The 14,445-nt window shown below is 38.1% G+C and overlaps 1 protein-coding gene across 4 annotated transcripts; it reads right to left on the bottom strand.

Annotated features, from left to right (window-relative positions):
* Positions 1–1,532: 1,532 nt before the first annotated feature.
* LOC130923405 (annexin A11-like) lies at positions 1,533–13,889 on the bottom strand. Of its 4 annotated transcripts, none has more exons than XM_057849085.1 (15): positions 13,727–13,889; positions 8,599–8,910; positions 8,154–8,236; positions 7,277–7,624; positions 7,115–7,202; positions 6,414–6,508; positions 6,011–6,124; positions 5,781–5,871; positions 5,410–5,489; positions 5,274–5,330; positions 5,101–5,194; positions 4,888–4,983; positions 4,008–4,066; positions 2,111–2,233; positions 1,533–2,022 (listed from the first exon to the last, which is right to left on the bottom strand). In XM_057849085.1, exons 1-15 carry the CDS (start codon positions 13,833–13,835, stop codon positions 1,963–1,965), a joined length of 1,809 nt encoding a protein of 602 aa, XP_057705068.1. In that variant the 5' UTR covers positions 13,836–13,889; the 3' UTR covers positions 1,533–1,962. The 4 variants fall into 4 exon arrangements, with proteins under 4 accessions (XP_057705068.1, XP_057705069.1, XP_057705070.1 ...); XM_057849086.1 differs by having other exon boundaries at positions 7,277–7,477; XM_057849087.1 differs by lacking the exon at positions 8,599–8,910 and having other exon boundaries at positions 13,727–13,850.
* Between the last annotated feature and the right edge of the window lie 556 nt (positions 13,890–14,445).

The raw sequence follows: 14,445 nt of genomic DNA, 5'->3' as shown, positions 1-14,445 counted from the left end.
GGTGAGGGAATTCATGTTCGTCAGTGGATATTGAGGTGTATAAAATATAAATTAGGGCTGTCAAACGATTAAAATTTTTAATCAAGTTAATCACAGCTTAAAAATTAATTAATCGTAATTAATCGCAATTCAGACCATCTATAAAATATGCCATATTTTTCTGTAAATTATTGTTGGAAAGATAAGACACAAGACGGATATATATATTCAACGTACTGTACATAAGTACTGTATTTGTTTATTATAACAATAAATCAACAAGATGGCATTAACATTAACATTCTGTTAAAGCGATCCATGGATAGAAAGCCTTGTAGCTCTTAAAACATAAATGTTAGTACAAGTTATAGAAATTTTATATTAAACCCCTCTTAATGTTTTCATTTTAATAAAAGTAGTAAAATTTTCCATCAAAAAATAAACTAGTAGCTCGCCATTGTTGATGTCAATAATTACACAATGCTCATGGTGCTGAAACCCATAAAATCAGTTGCACCCAAGCGCCAACAGAGGGTGACAAAACACCCAAAAACACAAGTAACAAGTGGACATGACACTGTGCTGTCATTTTAATCTGTTTGAGCGGGGCCTGTGCGTTAATTGCGTCAAATATTCTAACGTGATTAATTTTAAAAAATGGATTACGGCCCGTTGACGCGATAATTTTGACAGCCCTAATATAAATCACAATTTACATGACGATAAAATCTTAAGATTCTTTGGACAATCATGACCCCCCCCCCCCCTATTATGTCTCCCAGGATTTGATTTAATACGATATTACACATTTAACACAGTTTAATTTACCCAAAAGCAATAAAAAAATTACAAAACAAATGTTTTTGAAATTTTTTTTGCTGAAAATTTTCAGGTATTTGATTGAAAATCATTTGTATACACATTTAACACAATCAACTACATTTAACTTAAAGTGATAAAAAGAGAAGGCACTTTAGTGTTTCTGACCATTTTGTTGCGGCACATTTCAGTCTTTGAACGAAAACCGTTCTTTAAAACTAAGTGGCATATCTAAAAGGTGTTGAAAAACGTTGTTGATCAATGCTTTGCATTTTGATTGAGTTTTATTTCATTGTGCTTAACCAAACAATATATTTATCCAGATGAATTAATTGTTGTTGGACCTCTATTAAAAAATACCGTTGTGTGTGTGTGTGTGCGTGTGTGTGTGTGTGTAGTGCTGTGTTGGTCATAAGCACTACACACTAGAAACGTAATGTGGATAGTGGTCAATACTGGTCTCACTAACAATTGGTTAATGGTGTTAAACCCACATTAGTTGGGAGTTTTTTTTTAACACCCACATTAGTTGGAGTTTTTTTTTTAACTAAATGAATTGCTGTTTATGCAATTTATGCATGTAAATATAATAATTAGGATATTTAAGTTTAATTGTGCTGTGTAAGTAATCAGCCAGAAAGATATCAGTTGGATTTTTTTTTTTTTTTTCTGAGACTGGTGAATATAAAATTCCAGATAAATGATTGAAATGTGACACAAAAACCACAAAGCACTAGAAAAAAACGTCTAATGGACAGACTATTGAGATTACATTGCAAGGCTGGATGCTGAGGTGATTACATTGCTTGGCGGGACGTTGTGGCACTTGTACATTTAAATTCAGCATTGTTTAAAATAATTCAACTTTTGACAGATGAAGCAGATTATCAATTCTACTCATACAGGAATTTACATGAATATATCTTTAAAAATATAACTCTTTTTTTATAATGTGTAGGAACTCGCTCTGTAAAAATTAAATGTTGAGCAAGTAAAAAAATATAAAGCTTTTGTGTGCACTCTGAATTGCAAATAGTCACGTGACGCTACAACAGGGTAAACATGGCATGCATTTTTGCAGCTTGTGTATATTGCTTTGACACTATAAAGCCAAAACAGATTATTATTCTTATTATTATTGTAGGCACGTGTAATGTGATTGCTTCAGTCACTGCCGCCACACAGCTTGAGAAGGAGCTTCTTGTAGTCTCCTGATGTGTCGCCCTGTTAGGAGATTAAATACATTTGTATCCAACACTCTTTTCATTGGCTGTTGCCTAATTAGCTAAATCAACTCAGTAATACGACTTACAGAGATGTCCTTGTACAGTGACTTGCCATAGTTTTTCAAATATTCTTGGCGGATATCCAGCATGTCGATCTCGGAACGGGACACCATGATTCGGATGAGAGTGGTGTCTTTAGTACCAGCACCCTAAGTATTCAGTAATACAACATAATAGTAATACAACATAATAAGAATGAGTGGAATACTGGCTGAAAGGATTTGTCATATAACTCAAATAACTCGATAAGATTAATGCAAAATGTATGCCTTGAAGTTTTGTAGGGATATTTTAACAGTGGCTAATGCTACTGCATATATACACAAACCACTCTGTAAATGAGTTTGCATGATAGTGGTCATGACTTAATGACGTAAGTGCACTGCAGGAACGCTGTAAAAAACGCTTGATTGACCGTATTTTTTGGACTATAAGTCGCAGTTTTTTTTTTTTCATAGTTTGGCTGGGGTTGCGACTTATACTCTGGAGCGACTTATGTTTGAAATTATTAACACATTATTATATCATTTCACATGTTATTTTGGTGTTGTGGAGTGACACTGATGGATTGGTAAACTTGTTAGCATGTTCTTTATGCTATAGTTACTCTTAATAGCTAGATTACGTTAACATACCGGCCACATTTGCATTTCGTTGTTCATGCATCATGTAACAATCATACTGTACACTTATTCACCATGTTGTTCTCTATTGTATTTTTATTTTAACGTGCCTTTCAAGATGACATATCTGTTCTATGTGTTGGATTTTATCAAGTAAATTTCCCCCCAAAATGCGACTTATACTCCGGTGCGACTTGCCCGAATATAAGATGGCCCTGATTATAAGACGACCCCCTTTTTCAAGACTCAAGTTTGAAAAAAGACTTTTTGAACACCAAATTAATTTTTATACGGAAAATAATAACAGTACATCCGAAGCAACTGATTATAATAATATATTTGAGAGAAAAAGCATATTATTTTGCCTCATTCAAATCTTAATATCTGAACATGTGAATATGTAAACTAAAGTGCGATCACACTCGTAAATGAATGGCTTCTGGTTTTTGAAATGTAAATAAACCATTCTGTTGTGATAAAACAACAAAATTGCAATAACTGCATTAACCATCAAAGTGAATTCTAACTGTAACTGTAGTCTAGAAACAAATCTGAATTAGGAAAAACACTGCAATAAAATAATGCAACCTGGTTAAACTTCAGAGTAGCTGAGATCTGTCATGACAGAACAAAGCTTCAAGGATATCTGGCGCCATCTAGCGTCGTGAATGGGTATAATGTCGAGACCGCGAATATAAGACGACCCCCTCTTTTTCAGTCTTATTTCAATGCAAAAAACACAGTCTTATATTCGGGCCAATACGGTATGTTTTTTTTCCTCTTCGTTGGGCATTTTATGCCTGATGCGACTTATACTCAGGTGCGACTTATAGTCCGAAAAATACAGTAAATTGTCAGCCATTTCTCAATGTGCGGCTTTGGTAAGTGAGGGAAGAGGAGTCTTAAAGTCCCATGTTACTCAAGTGGAATAAGAGTGTGATAGTGTTCCAGCACACAACGAGGTAAAGTTTCCAGATTTGGCCAAGTTATGCAAATATTACCTGGCAGTCCTAGCGGCATGTACACTGAGTGGGCGTATTTGTTCTGAAAATATCACACCGTGATGGGTAAGCTATGTCCATGTTTGTGTATTTATGTGCATATTCTGTGTAAATTTGCTGCATTATCAGGCTCTTAGTCAGTAAATATAGCTTGCAACGCATTCCTTCCTTAAGTATTTATTACTACTACTGTATTGAAGAATATAAACGGCATTGACTAGTAGACATTCACTCAAGTTTAATTAATTAGTGGTGGCTTTTAGAAAAAAAATCTTACAAACATGAAGAGTGTGACTCACCTTCATGGCCTTGTAAAGCCTTTCAGCAAAGTAGGCTGGTATATTCTTAATACACTTCACTAGAACAGAGAACATACACTATTAACCTGAGATGCTTGCCATTTAACAGCAATACGATAAAAATATCCACAGAAAGAACACAACAACCTAAAAATGAAAGACAACAAAAGTGAGTATCATGCAGCATGCCCACTTCTCTGCACACAAAGAAAAACTATTCGTGAAAACTAAAATAGCAGTGGATTGAAACAAAACATCTAGATGAAACACTTTAAATAGTTCGCAGTACCATCACTCGAATGGTAGCAAAAAAAAAGAAAGGACAATAGAGGGCATTAATTATCCGGAAATATTTTACACATGAACACTGCATCAACACATGAACACTGCATCAGACTTAGATCATTGCCTTGCACCACCTTAGTAATTATTTGGGTTTCCTAGTATCACTAGAAACAAAATAGAGTGTCAGAGTTTAATTACCAATGAAGACATTTATGATAAAAATAGAATATTTGCTATTCACAACTAAAAAAAGGGATGTTTAACATCTAAACACAATACACACATTGTTAAAACAATGGTTCTTAAACTGAGTAATTATTTGGTTTTCCAAGAAGGCCTTCCACTAGAATTAAAGTACTCTAGTATAATAACAAAGTATAGTTTACTCTCACGACACATTTATTTCCTGTAAGAATCCGTTAAGGTGCCTACTATGCCGAGAGAAACAGAAAAAAAAAAAAACTTTTTCTTGCACTGACTAATTAGTTACAGATATATGAGTCTTTAAAATTGCCTTTTCAATAACTTTTTTCATTGTTTAGTGTGGAAAAAATGACGACATCATGCCTGTAGGAAAAACAAAAAAAATTCTTACCCACTGCCAGCATTCCACTCTCCAGGTCTCCTGACATCTCCCTGCTGATGCTCTTCTCAATATCCCTGCCACACATCTTCTGGTACTCCATAAAAACTACATAATACAAAAAAATACATTTATATTTGAAATGAAATGGCATGAAATTTCTGTATCAATGTAATAGTGATCAAAATGACAAAAGATGCAACCTGCTTTTATTTTTGTGCCCACCTGTCCTGAGATGGTTTTTGCTCCTGGCACATAGGATGGCATTAAACTTGGACTCGTCCGTCCCCAGTTTGTTCTCTCCGGCAGCATAAAGGGCCTAGGAAGGGAACGGAAAATATATTTATGAAAATGACATAAGTCAAAATCATATCCAATTCATGAAAATTACATTTTACCTGAGCGTCTTGCTTGGCTAATGAAATATCGACATTTGGTCTTTCGTCACGATTACCCTATACAGACAAGAGAAAATAAGACTTAAAGTCTCCCTGAAGTTGCTTAGAACTATTTCAGCATGCTTAATTGTTGTACCTGTGCAAGAGAAATCAGGAGTCTACGGAAGTGTCCTGAGGTGTCACTGCTAATGGCATCCTCCATAGACTTCTTGAATTCTAAATAGAGGGAATAACGTGAACACACCGTGAACCAAATGATTGTGAAAAACAATTGCCATTCAGTTCAAATAAATACAGCTAAATCCATGTTTTGACACTTGTTATGATTTTTAGGAGCATTTGACTTCGGGGTTCCACTGTAGCTGAGGTCGAAGTCTGATCATTTCTAGGAATAGACCTCTAGTTGCCTGTTTATTGTAACGCAATCAAAGCTGGATTTGGACGATTTTATCAATGAACAGCGAACACGGCGATTAGAAGTGAAGCTGCCAGCTTAAAGCGTCTTACCTGTTTTGTAAATACGCGCTATCTCCTTGATTTCGGCATTGGAACGCGATGACAGGATCTCTATCAGACAAGCTTCGTCGGTTCCGGCGCCCTGCAGGGATCACGTGGAAAATTATAATCTCCTCTCATTCTTGCGACTGAGAGCTCAGAGTCTTCCTGTCTTTTATGAACCATTTTTCAAACTAGCAACAGAAGCCCCAATATTTTATTTCACTGTTGTGAGTGTTTACCTTAATGGCACTATGAATCTCAGAGGCATCAAACTCAGGCTGGCTCTTCATCATGGCCATGACTAGCTTCCTAAAGTCGCCCGACAGTTCAGAGTGGAGGTCTTTAATCAGATCCTGAAAATGGAAACAGGCTTGGAATAACTGAAGTCCTTCATCAATTACGACAGCTAAGAAAAACAAACTATAATGAGCTCTGAGTGTGTCCTCTAACCTCATTTCCATTTTGCTACCAGCACCTGTTGACTGCCTATCAACACATACTAAGCTATACTTTACTCATAATATGTATAGAGTTTATATGCCAACACTATTTTAAAAACTGTAAATTTTCTCACTATAGAACAGGGAGCCCTGACCATACTAAAGGAGAGTGTCAAGAATAAACATGGGCTGGATGGTTTACCTTCCCATAGGCGGTTTTGTAGGCACGGAGTAGAGGAACGCGCTGCTTGTTTGAGCGACTCCCCAACAAGTCAATAATGGCCTGCTCATCAGTTCCTGTACACACACACATTTACAATTCCAACTCAGCTTTGAGTTGATTTCCAAGAGAAGAATAAATTCATTCGAACTTTAAAATGGCAATATAAATTAATGTGTCATGAAAACTGTTACAAGATAAAACAAGTTAATTCAGAAAACAGCAATAGCCACATTTAGACTGCATGTAAAAGATGAAGACACATTCAAACCAGGAAATGTCATGTTTTTAAATGCAGTAAAGGAGTTTTAAAGGGAACCCTAATTAAAATGACACGTTGGTTCTGTATGCTTTATTTGAATGTTCGTAACTCATTTATAATATACAAGCTGGAAAATCATTTTCAGCTTAAGGTCTAATATAATGTCATTTGGAATGGGGAAAAAAATGACACCGCTGAAAACATATTATGACGCTTGTATTGGAAATTTACAGAAATGAATGTGTCCAGTTACTTCCTGCATGTCTGTGTACAAAGGTGTCATCCCAAATCTATTGTGATACGGTTTGCATACAGCCAAATACAATGACAACATTTGAATATGGTTGAAGAAGAATAAAGCAACTTCAGAAACAGATCATAAAGGACCAAGGTTCGATAATGGGAGTTGTCCGCCACTCACCAAATCCCTTCATCGCTTTCCTTAGGACCTCCACATCTTTGAGGGGGTCCGCTCCAGGAAAGTCCTTGATTGACCCTCTAAACCCTTTCTATAAACACACAAGTCCAACATAAACCGCAGTCAACTATGTCCAATTTTTCATTAAAGCATGTTCCTTCTTACATTTACAGGTGGGGCCATCGGCATGGCTCCGCCACCATAGGCTTGTGTCGATGGATTCGGCGAGGGGACCTTTGGGTACCCTTGCATAGGTGCTGGTGCGCCTCCATATCCAGTGGGATTGGGAGATGGAGCACGAGGGTAGCCGGGAATAGGCTGGCCTGGGTAGCCCATCCCTGGACCTTGGGGCATAGTTCCTCCTGGCTGTGGGTACAGGCCATATGACTGTTCATTAGGGAAAAGGGCAATGTACCGGCCTGGTGGATAAACTGACGGGTACCCCACGGGGGTATAGGCGTAAACGGAGGGGTTTGGAGAAAAACACCCTACGCCTTGGCACATCTGGTTGGCCTGTAAATTGGAAAGATTGGCATGCCATAATGTGGGCAAAGTTATATGAATGATCATAAAACTAACCTTTCTTTATGTTTCTTCTGCCCTACAATATTTAAAACATTTACACATGCCACAAGATGATATTTATAAGTTGACACAAGTATCAAATAAAGGTCATCTGACATCACAAATTAAAATAGGGCACAGAATTAGAAAAGAGGGATTAATGGATTAAAAGTTGCAAACAATGGAGAAGCTCGAGTAGCATGGATGGCTATTTTATAATGGTCATGTTTTTCTTCTCATGCAGGAAAGCGAGAAAGATAAGCTGACTAATAAAAAAGCAAAGCTGAGTTTTTTTTTTTTTTTCATAGGATGCAAACTTCCCAGAATAGACTTACCATAAATGTGTAAGGATGAAATATCCCAGTTATGGTTGAGAAATTCATTCTAACTGAAATACTCAATGCAACCATCTCATCATGTAGTATGACATACATACTTTTCCAAAATGTGGTACCATTTCTTCATGAAGTGAACTTACCATGCCAGCATTGTATCCAGGGTTGGTGAGGTTGTCCATACCGATGGCAGGATATCCCCCGGCAGGCCCACCTCCCCAAGTGCCTTCAACACAAAACAAACAATAACGTAACTGTTACTCACACTGCATTGGCTTCTGAATACTTTACGATTAAGAAATTTGGACTGGGACAATTAATGGACCCTCTTTTAGGAACTTTACGACTTGTCGACAACTAGGTGACAAAGTGTTGAACTCCGAATGTAAGTACTGTGTAAGTGAAAGAGTGCGAATAAAGAAGTACTGTGCTACTTGTGTCTCTGAGCAACAGAGGTTTTGTGTGTTTTAGAATTGTAGAAAAATGTCATTCGGTCTATACTTAAGTCTATACTTAAAAAATAAATAAAAACAATATTTCTTTTTAGTCGAAATGCATGTTTGACTAACTTTCCCATCTTTGTCTTACCTTGTGGGGGTGCTGGTGGGTACCCTCCAGCCTGAGGGGGATAACCTCCGGCTTGGGGTGGGTACCCTCCTGCCTGTGGTGGGTAACCTCCTGCCTGTGGTGGGTAACCTCCTGCCTGGGGTGGGTAGCCTCCAGCTTGAGGCGGGTAGCCCCCTGCTTGGGGAGGGTAGGCACCAGGTTGAGGAGGGTAGGCACCAGGCTGAGGAGGGTAGGCACCAGGCTGAGGAGGATATCCACCTGCTTGGGGTGGGTATGCACCAGGTTGTGGTGGGTATCCACCAGCCTGAGGAGGGTATCCTGGGTAGCTCATGGCTTCAAAGACAAAAAAAGAAAAGCGTTTTAATTCAGGGCTCGCAATATTACACTGAATAATAATGTTCTTTGTGCTCCTGTCCTGGTGACTAATATACATTTGAATGTTCCTGAGGTAGCAATTTTCTTTAATGTCTGTACAGTGTTTCAAAGAAAAGGAGCATCAAAGCGGTCAAGTAATGGAAGTAGAGTTGATTGCTTTAGTCATCTCTTTGACTTCTAAATTGTTGCCAAGACAACCGAGCCTGTGGAGACTTCAAGAGGGCGGTAAGGGAAAGACAGGAAAGCTTCGTTTAGGCACAGGACTCTCCCGCGGGCCTGGTTTGTCCTTGGGCACCCAAAATGAAAACATTCTTGGCAAATGCTTTCGTTCTCGACCGTCTTGCGCCGGCCTAAAAATTTCCCCTCTGGGAGCACAATACGTAGGGCGCGGTGGCGACCTGCCGGATCGGCGAGGGCGTCGGGCTCCGTTGGAAGACGGCTGGGTCGGCCAGGGCATCTCGGTCTCAGGAGGAGGACATGTGGGCGGGCCGTGCGCTCCCGCGGCCGGCAGGGATGCAGCAGAGGCCGGGTCGGGGCAAAAATGTTTTTTATTTGGTGTGTGTGTTTCTTTCCCGAAAAACTGTAAAATATGTATAAATGGTAAGTGGCGTCAACTTGGGTTTATTTATGTTTCTGGTTGGGTTTTTCATGTTCCGGGTTGGTGGCTTGGTGCACCCTGTAAAGTTGAAAATGGGTAAATGCTGATGCCACACGCCAGTTTTTCACATGTCGACTTTACACAAATATAACCAAATTTTAAACATTTTAGCGCAAAGTCATGTGACCAATGGACTCAAAATTTGTGTGGTATGACAACACTCCACTGGCTGCTACGCCTCTTGTTGGTACATTTTACACCTGTTTGGAGCAAATGTCTGTTGAATATTTAACTTAAACTAACTTAATTGCACAATTTAGACTATATCAGTGTTTGAAATTATATTTCTATGATATTCCTATTAATATACAGTATTGGGATTATTATGATACATTCTTTGAAAAGGTAATTAACTATAGCCACTTGCTTTAGAGAGGGATGTTTTGAAATGGTGGCAGTCAGGGCCTAGAAGTGGACCCCCTCGTTACACTACCTGGGCATCAAAGCGCAAAAATCACCCAACTGAGGAAGAAATGGAGGAAGAACTGGCTATACTGGAGTGATTATGGCATGATTATGGATGTGACCATGGAAATGGATTATTTGCATTTGATTCATGTTTTTGCACCGCTTTGCTGCACTTTTCTTTAAATCTATCAGAAAAAAATGTTTTTCATGTCATTCAAGCAAATTACTGGTGCAAGATAATTATTGGTCCGATAATTATCGGTCCGTTAATAGGAATTATGACGTCATCCCAATATATCTAATAACATTATTATTAGGACCGATAACATGTGCTGTAATATTTTTGGCATGGTGTCGGTGGATTGGGATGTGTGTGTTTGTAACTCAAGCGCTCCCATTCTGTGACGTCACACTCAAGTGTGCCGCACGGCTGGCGAGAAAAGACAAGGTGGATTGGGTTGTGTTCATTTGTAAATCAAGTGTTCCCTTTCTGTGACGTCACGCTCAAGTGTGCCGCATGGCTGGCGAGAAACACATCTTAATAAGCCAATTAAAAGATTACAATCGTTTCGATGGTGTTTAGAGTACGAGGACGTGCGAGCTACGAATGAAGCTGCCCATCCAATTCCCAAGCCAGCTAATAAGCCGGGCTTGTACTATTTAACGAGGCCTTTGAAAGGTTTCACAAAGATGACTGAGGGTTAAAGCGATCACAAACATTATTACAGAAATGATGGCGCTAGACAACCAACCCTTTTCCGTCGGCGAAGACATAGGATTCAGGCGGCTATTTCGTCATTTGGAGCCAGATTCATCATTCCAAGCCGCCGCCACTTTTCAGATGAATGTTTACCGGCAAAGTATGATGAACTTGGCACACGCTTCCATACTTCGATTGGCAACCATGCACGGCACTTAGGTTTTATTCCCGGACATACAGTATAGACGTGTAATGTTAGTCCTGTGAGCATGCTTGGTAGGATTTCGTACTATGCAGAGAAGAAACCTCATACTTGATTGAAAATGGGTTAATTCACTATAGTTGATATTGATTATTATAAGGCAAGTCATTAATCCTTTTTGTCCTACCGTATTTTTGTTATGAGGAATGAGTGATGAACCTTACCATGTAATGTTTGCATTTTACAGTGTTAGTTATAAGTTACTAAGTTATTCAGGCCTTTTTGCTATTGATAGGCTTGCTGTCCTAACATGTCTCCGAGGTTAAGAACATTGTTTCATGGACCAAGACCACAACAGTCTCCTCTCCTGTAGCACCAAATCTTTTTATCTGATGACAAAGCACAATACCCGTTGGGTTTATGTTTTAATTCAGTGCTCATTGTTCAGGAAAGACATCTTCAATTATATTGACTAATTGATTGTGATTGGCTCAAATTATATTTATTTAATAAATAAATAAATATTGTCACTTTATTTGAAATCAAGACTGTTCTTGTCTTTGTTTTGTTCATTATAAACATATTCATGTCATTAAGCCTGTCGCAATATGCAATAATTCAATTTATCGCACGATAAATAAAAATGAAGGCGGTTATTTTTCCGCTGCGATTTATCACCTCGCGGGCCGGAGCCCGCCGAATGGTTTAGGCGATATTCTATTTTTACTGGAGACGCACCTGCATAGCTGCGAAGCTGAATGGACATGATGAACAATGAGTTGCAAATTAAGAGCACTGTGCTTCAAACTCGTCCTGTTTATAAAAGTCGATTGTCATATGCTGGTGTTGTGCAGTAATGAGCAGACGTGACTTCTGTGGCGTTTGTTAACTTTTTTCATGTGCGTACACACTAGATATCATGAAATAGCAAACTAGATGTGCTACGTCCCATGCCATTGGCTACATGAGCCCAGAGTGATTATGGGACACGTAGTCCATATACTACATCGATGAATCATAAACCGCCATGACTGAATGCAAGTTAAGCAGGCCAAATCAATACATACCAATGACCATAGATAATGCTGCAAATATTGTTAATTCAGTACGTGACAAAGATGGATTCAGACCACAAATAGGATGTTTTACTCATGTAGTAAACCTAGCTGCTAATAGAGCTGTAGCAATCAACAGTGTGCCCCGCCTCACTTTACAAACAGTAAAGATTGTTCACAGCACTTTTATACAAAATTTCTTCGGATCAGTAAGGAGTAAGCACATAAATATTATGCACTAAAATGCATGTTTATATGATGGCAATTTAGTTTTTGCTCGTTAGCAAAAAAAAAAATAATAATAACTAAACAAAAAATACATTTTTTTTTCAGAGCATTAAAATGTATTGAATCGAATCGAAAATCGTGTTCCCATATCTAAAAATCTTACCCAACAGTGACTTAACTGTATCGTTGCATCCCTATGGAACACAATAGCAGAAGCTATGAGGGGAAAAGTTTTCACTTGCCTAAACGCTTAAGTTATTAAGTACAATTCTATTATTTTTCTTGAAAAACACATTTTATTTATTCTGTGTTTCTGTGCGGTATTAACAGCCTTTCACTTAAGAGGCATTGTCTATTGTTTTGTGATTTCTTAGAAAGTATTTTTGAATTTAAGAGTAAACATTTATCGCGTTTAAATGGGTGTACTTGATCTATTAAGAAATACTGTATTCTCACTGTGTTATTTTAAATTGGTTTAAAAAAAAAAAAATTGGGGGGGGCGCAATAACATCGCAATAATTTATCAGATATATTATCGCACACTAAAGTTTGTTATCGCGACAGGCCTACATGTCATTATGAAAAATCTGGTTAGGTCAAAGGCAAATCTATGTTGAATCCACCACTAGTTTTTTTTTTTTAAACCTCCAGGTGTTCAAAAACTCGGGTGAATATACATTTAAAAAATTATATATTTATTATCGTTTATCGATATCGGCTTTGAGGAGCAGGAAGTTATCTGTTTCAAAAAATGTATGTCGTGCACCCCTAAAGCAAATGTTCTTTTCCGTGATTATTGGCATCAATAACTGATGTGTTGACCTGGGCCAGTGTTTTTTTATAGTGGGGCCAGTGAACTTCAATATTCAGTGAACTAATTTCCCTTATGGTCTACCCTTGGCCTCACCAGATTTACAACTGGCATTCAAGTAATAGCTGTGTGTTGAAGTTAAGTCCCTTTTGAAATGTTTTTGAGTATTACAATTACAAGAAGCAGTTACAAATAATCATTGACAGACTGCAAAGCAATACAAAAACAAAGCAATGGTGTTAATAACACTATAACATTACAACACCGTGTTATAATGTAATGAAAAAAGCGCATAATGTAACGTATGGTCACACTGTATTGTACTGTATACAGTACTGTATTCATGAATAGCGAGTCAACAAACTGACAATGGCTAAATGTTAAAAGTAAACAAGAGGTAAACTCAGCAGGGCGAGTACAACTTGGCCTCTGGCTAAAATGAATAGGAAAATTACATAGTAGCGCAACGACTTCAGGTCTTAGGTCAAAGAGGAGAGACTGATGGGAAAAAATGCCAGGGCTCAGTTTAGCCGTACAGTAAAGCTAAAGATAAAACACTGAGTGACAGAGGTAGCAAGGGGGGAAAAAAAGAGTAATGTCGCGCCGTTAAACGACTCACAAAATTATCGCAACATATCCTGAGACAGGTTTTCAGTTAATACTTCAAAGCTAATAATCTAAACAAACTGTACTCGTGGAATTGTGAACTTACTTGGGCCTGTTCGACTTCTTCTTCCTGGTATTCGTCGAGTAATAAGGCTGGTGGGTGGGCGTCGACGCTTGAGGCTTGCAGTGGGTGGGTCACTCGAGACAGTTTCCATCTTGAGGGGAGGACCCGCCCATTGCTTGCTGTGTCATACTTACGGTGCCGAAATTAAAAAATAAATGAATAAACAAATGAAAATATAAAAGTATATTTTGTCACTGACTTTTACTTTTTGTCATTGAAAATTCCAAACGGAAAAAACAATGACAATTTTTGTCACTGACTTTTACTTTTTTTCCGAAAAACACAAATGAAAAAAAAAAACAATGACAATTTTTGTCATTGACTTATACTTTTTCTCATTGAAAAACGAAAACAGAAAAAACAATGGCTATTTTTTTTCTTTGCCTTCTCTATTTCGCTTGTCATTCTCATTGTGCTTGTCTATACTTTTGCCTTTGAGTTACAAAAATGGGATGTCAATCAAATGGCGTTGGGAGGGGCTTTCCAGTGTTCTTAAAAACACCGTCCAAAGTGAAGATATGCGAACTCTGAGTTTGTAGCGCCAACATGTGGACACTGATAACCGAAGGTTTAACTGTCAACGTCACTGATTGCAACAAACTTTGTTCCTACATCACACATGAGACCAATGTTTAAATTTGGAGTAAACATGGATACCTTCGCAGTGGGTTTAGATCTAATTATTAGACAGGTGCTTTTTG

This window comes from Corythoichthys intestinalis, chromosome 10 (assembly GCF_030265065.1).
Source record: "Corythoichthys intestinalis isolate RoL2023-P3 chromosome 10, ASM3026506v1, whole genome shotgun sequence".
Classification (NCBI taxonomy): domain Eukaryota; kingdom Metazoa; phylum Chordata; class Actinopteri; order Syngnathiformes; family Syngnathidae; genus Corythoichthys; species Corythoichthys intestinalis.
The sequence above is the reverse complement of the archived record's forward strand: the minus strand, read 5'-3'. Positions and strand labels throughout refer to the sequence as shown.

Bases quoted from the DNA above. Each gene is read 5' to 3' on its own strand.
- LOC130923405 (XM_057849085.1), bottom strand. From the start codon at position 13,835: ATGGAAACTGTCTCGAGTGACCCACCCACTGCAAGCCTCAAGCGTCGA. The intron at 5,872-6,010 runs GTAAACACTCAC...TGATCCCTGCAG, and splicing joins AGATTCATAGTGCCATTAAG to GGCGCCGGAACCGACGAAGC. The intron at 4,067-4,887 runs GTAAGAATTTTT...TCTCTGTTCTAG, and splicing joins GAGTGGAATGCTGGCAGTGG to TGAAGTGTATTAAGAATATA.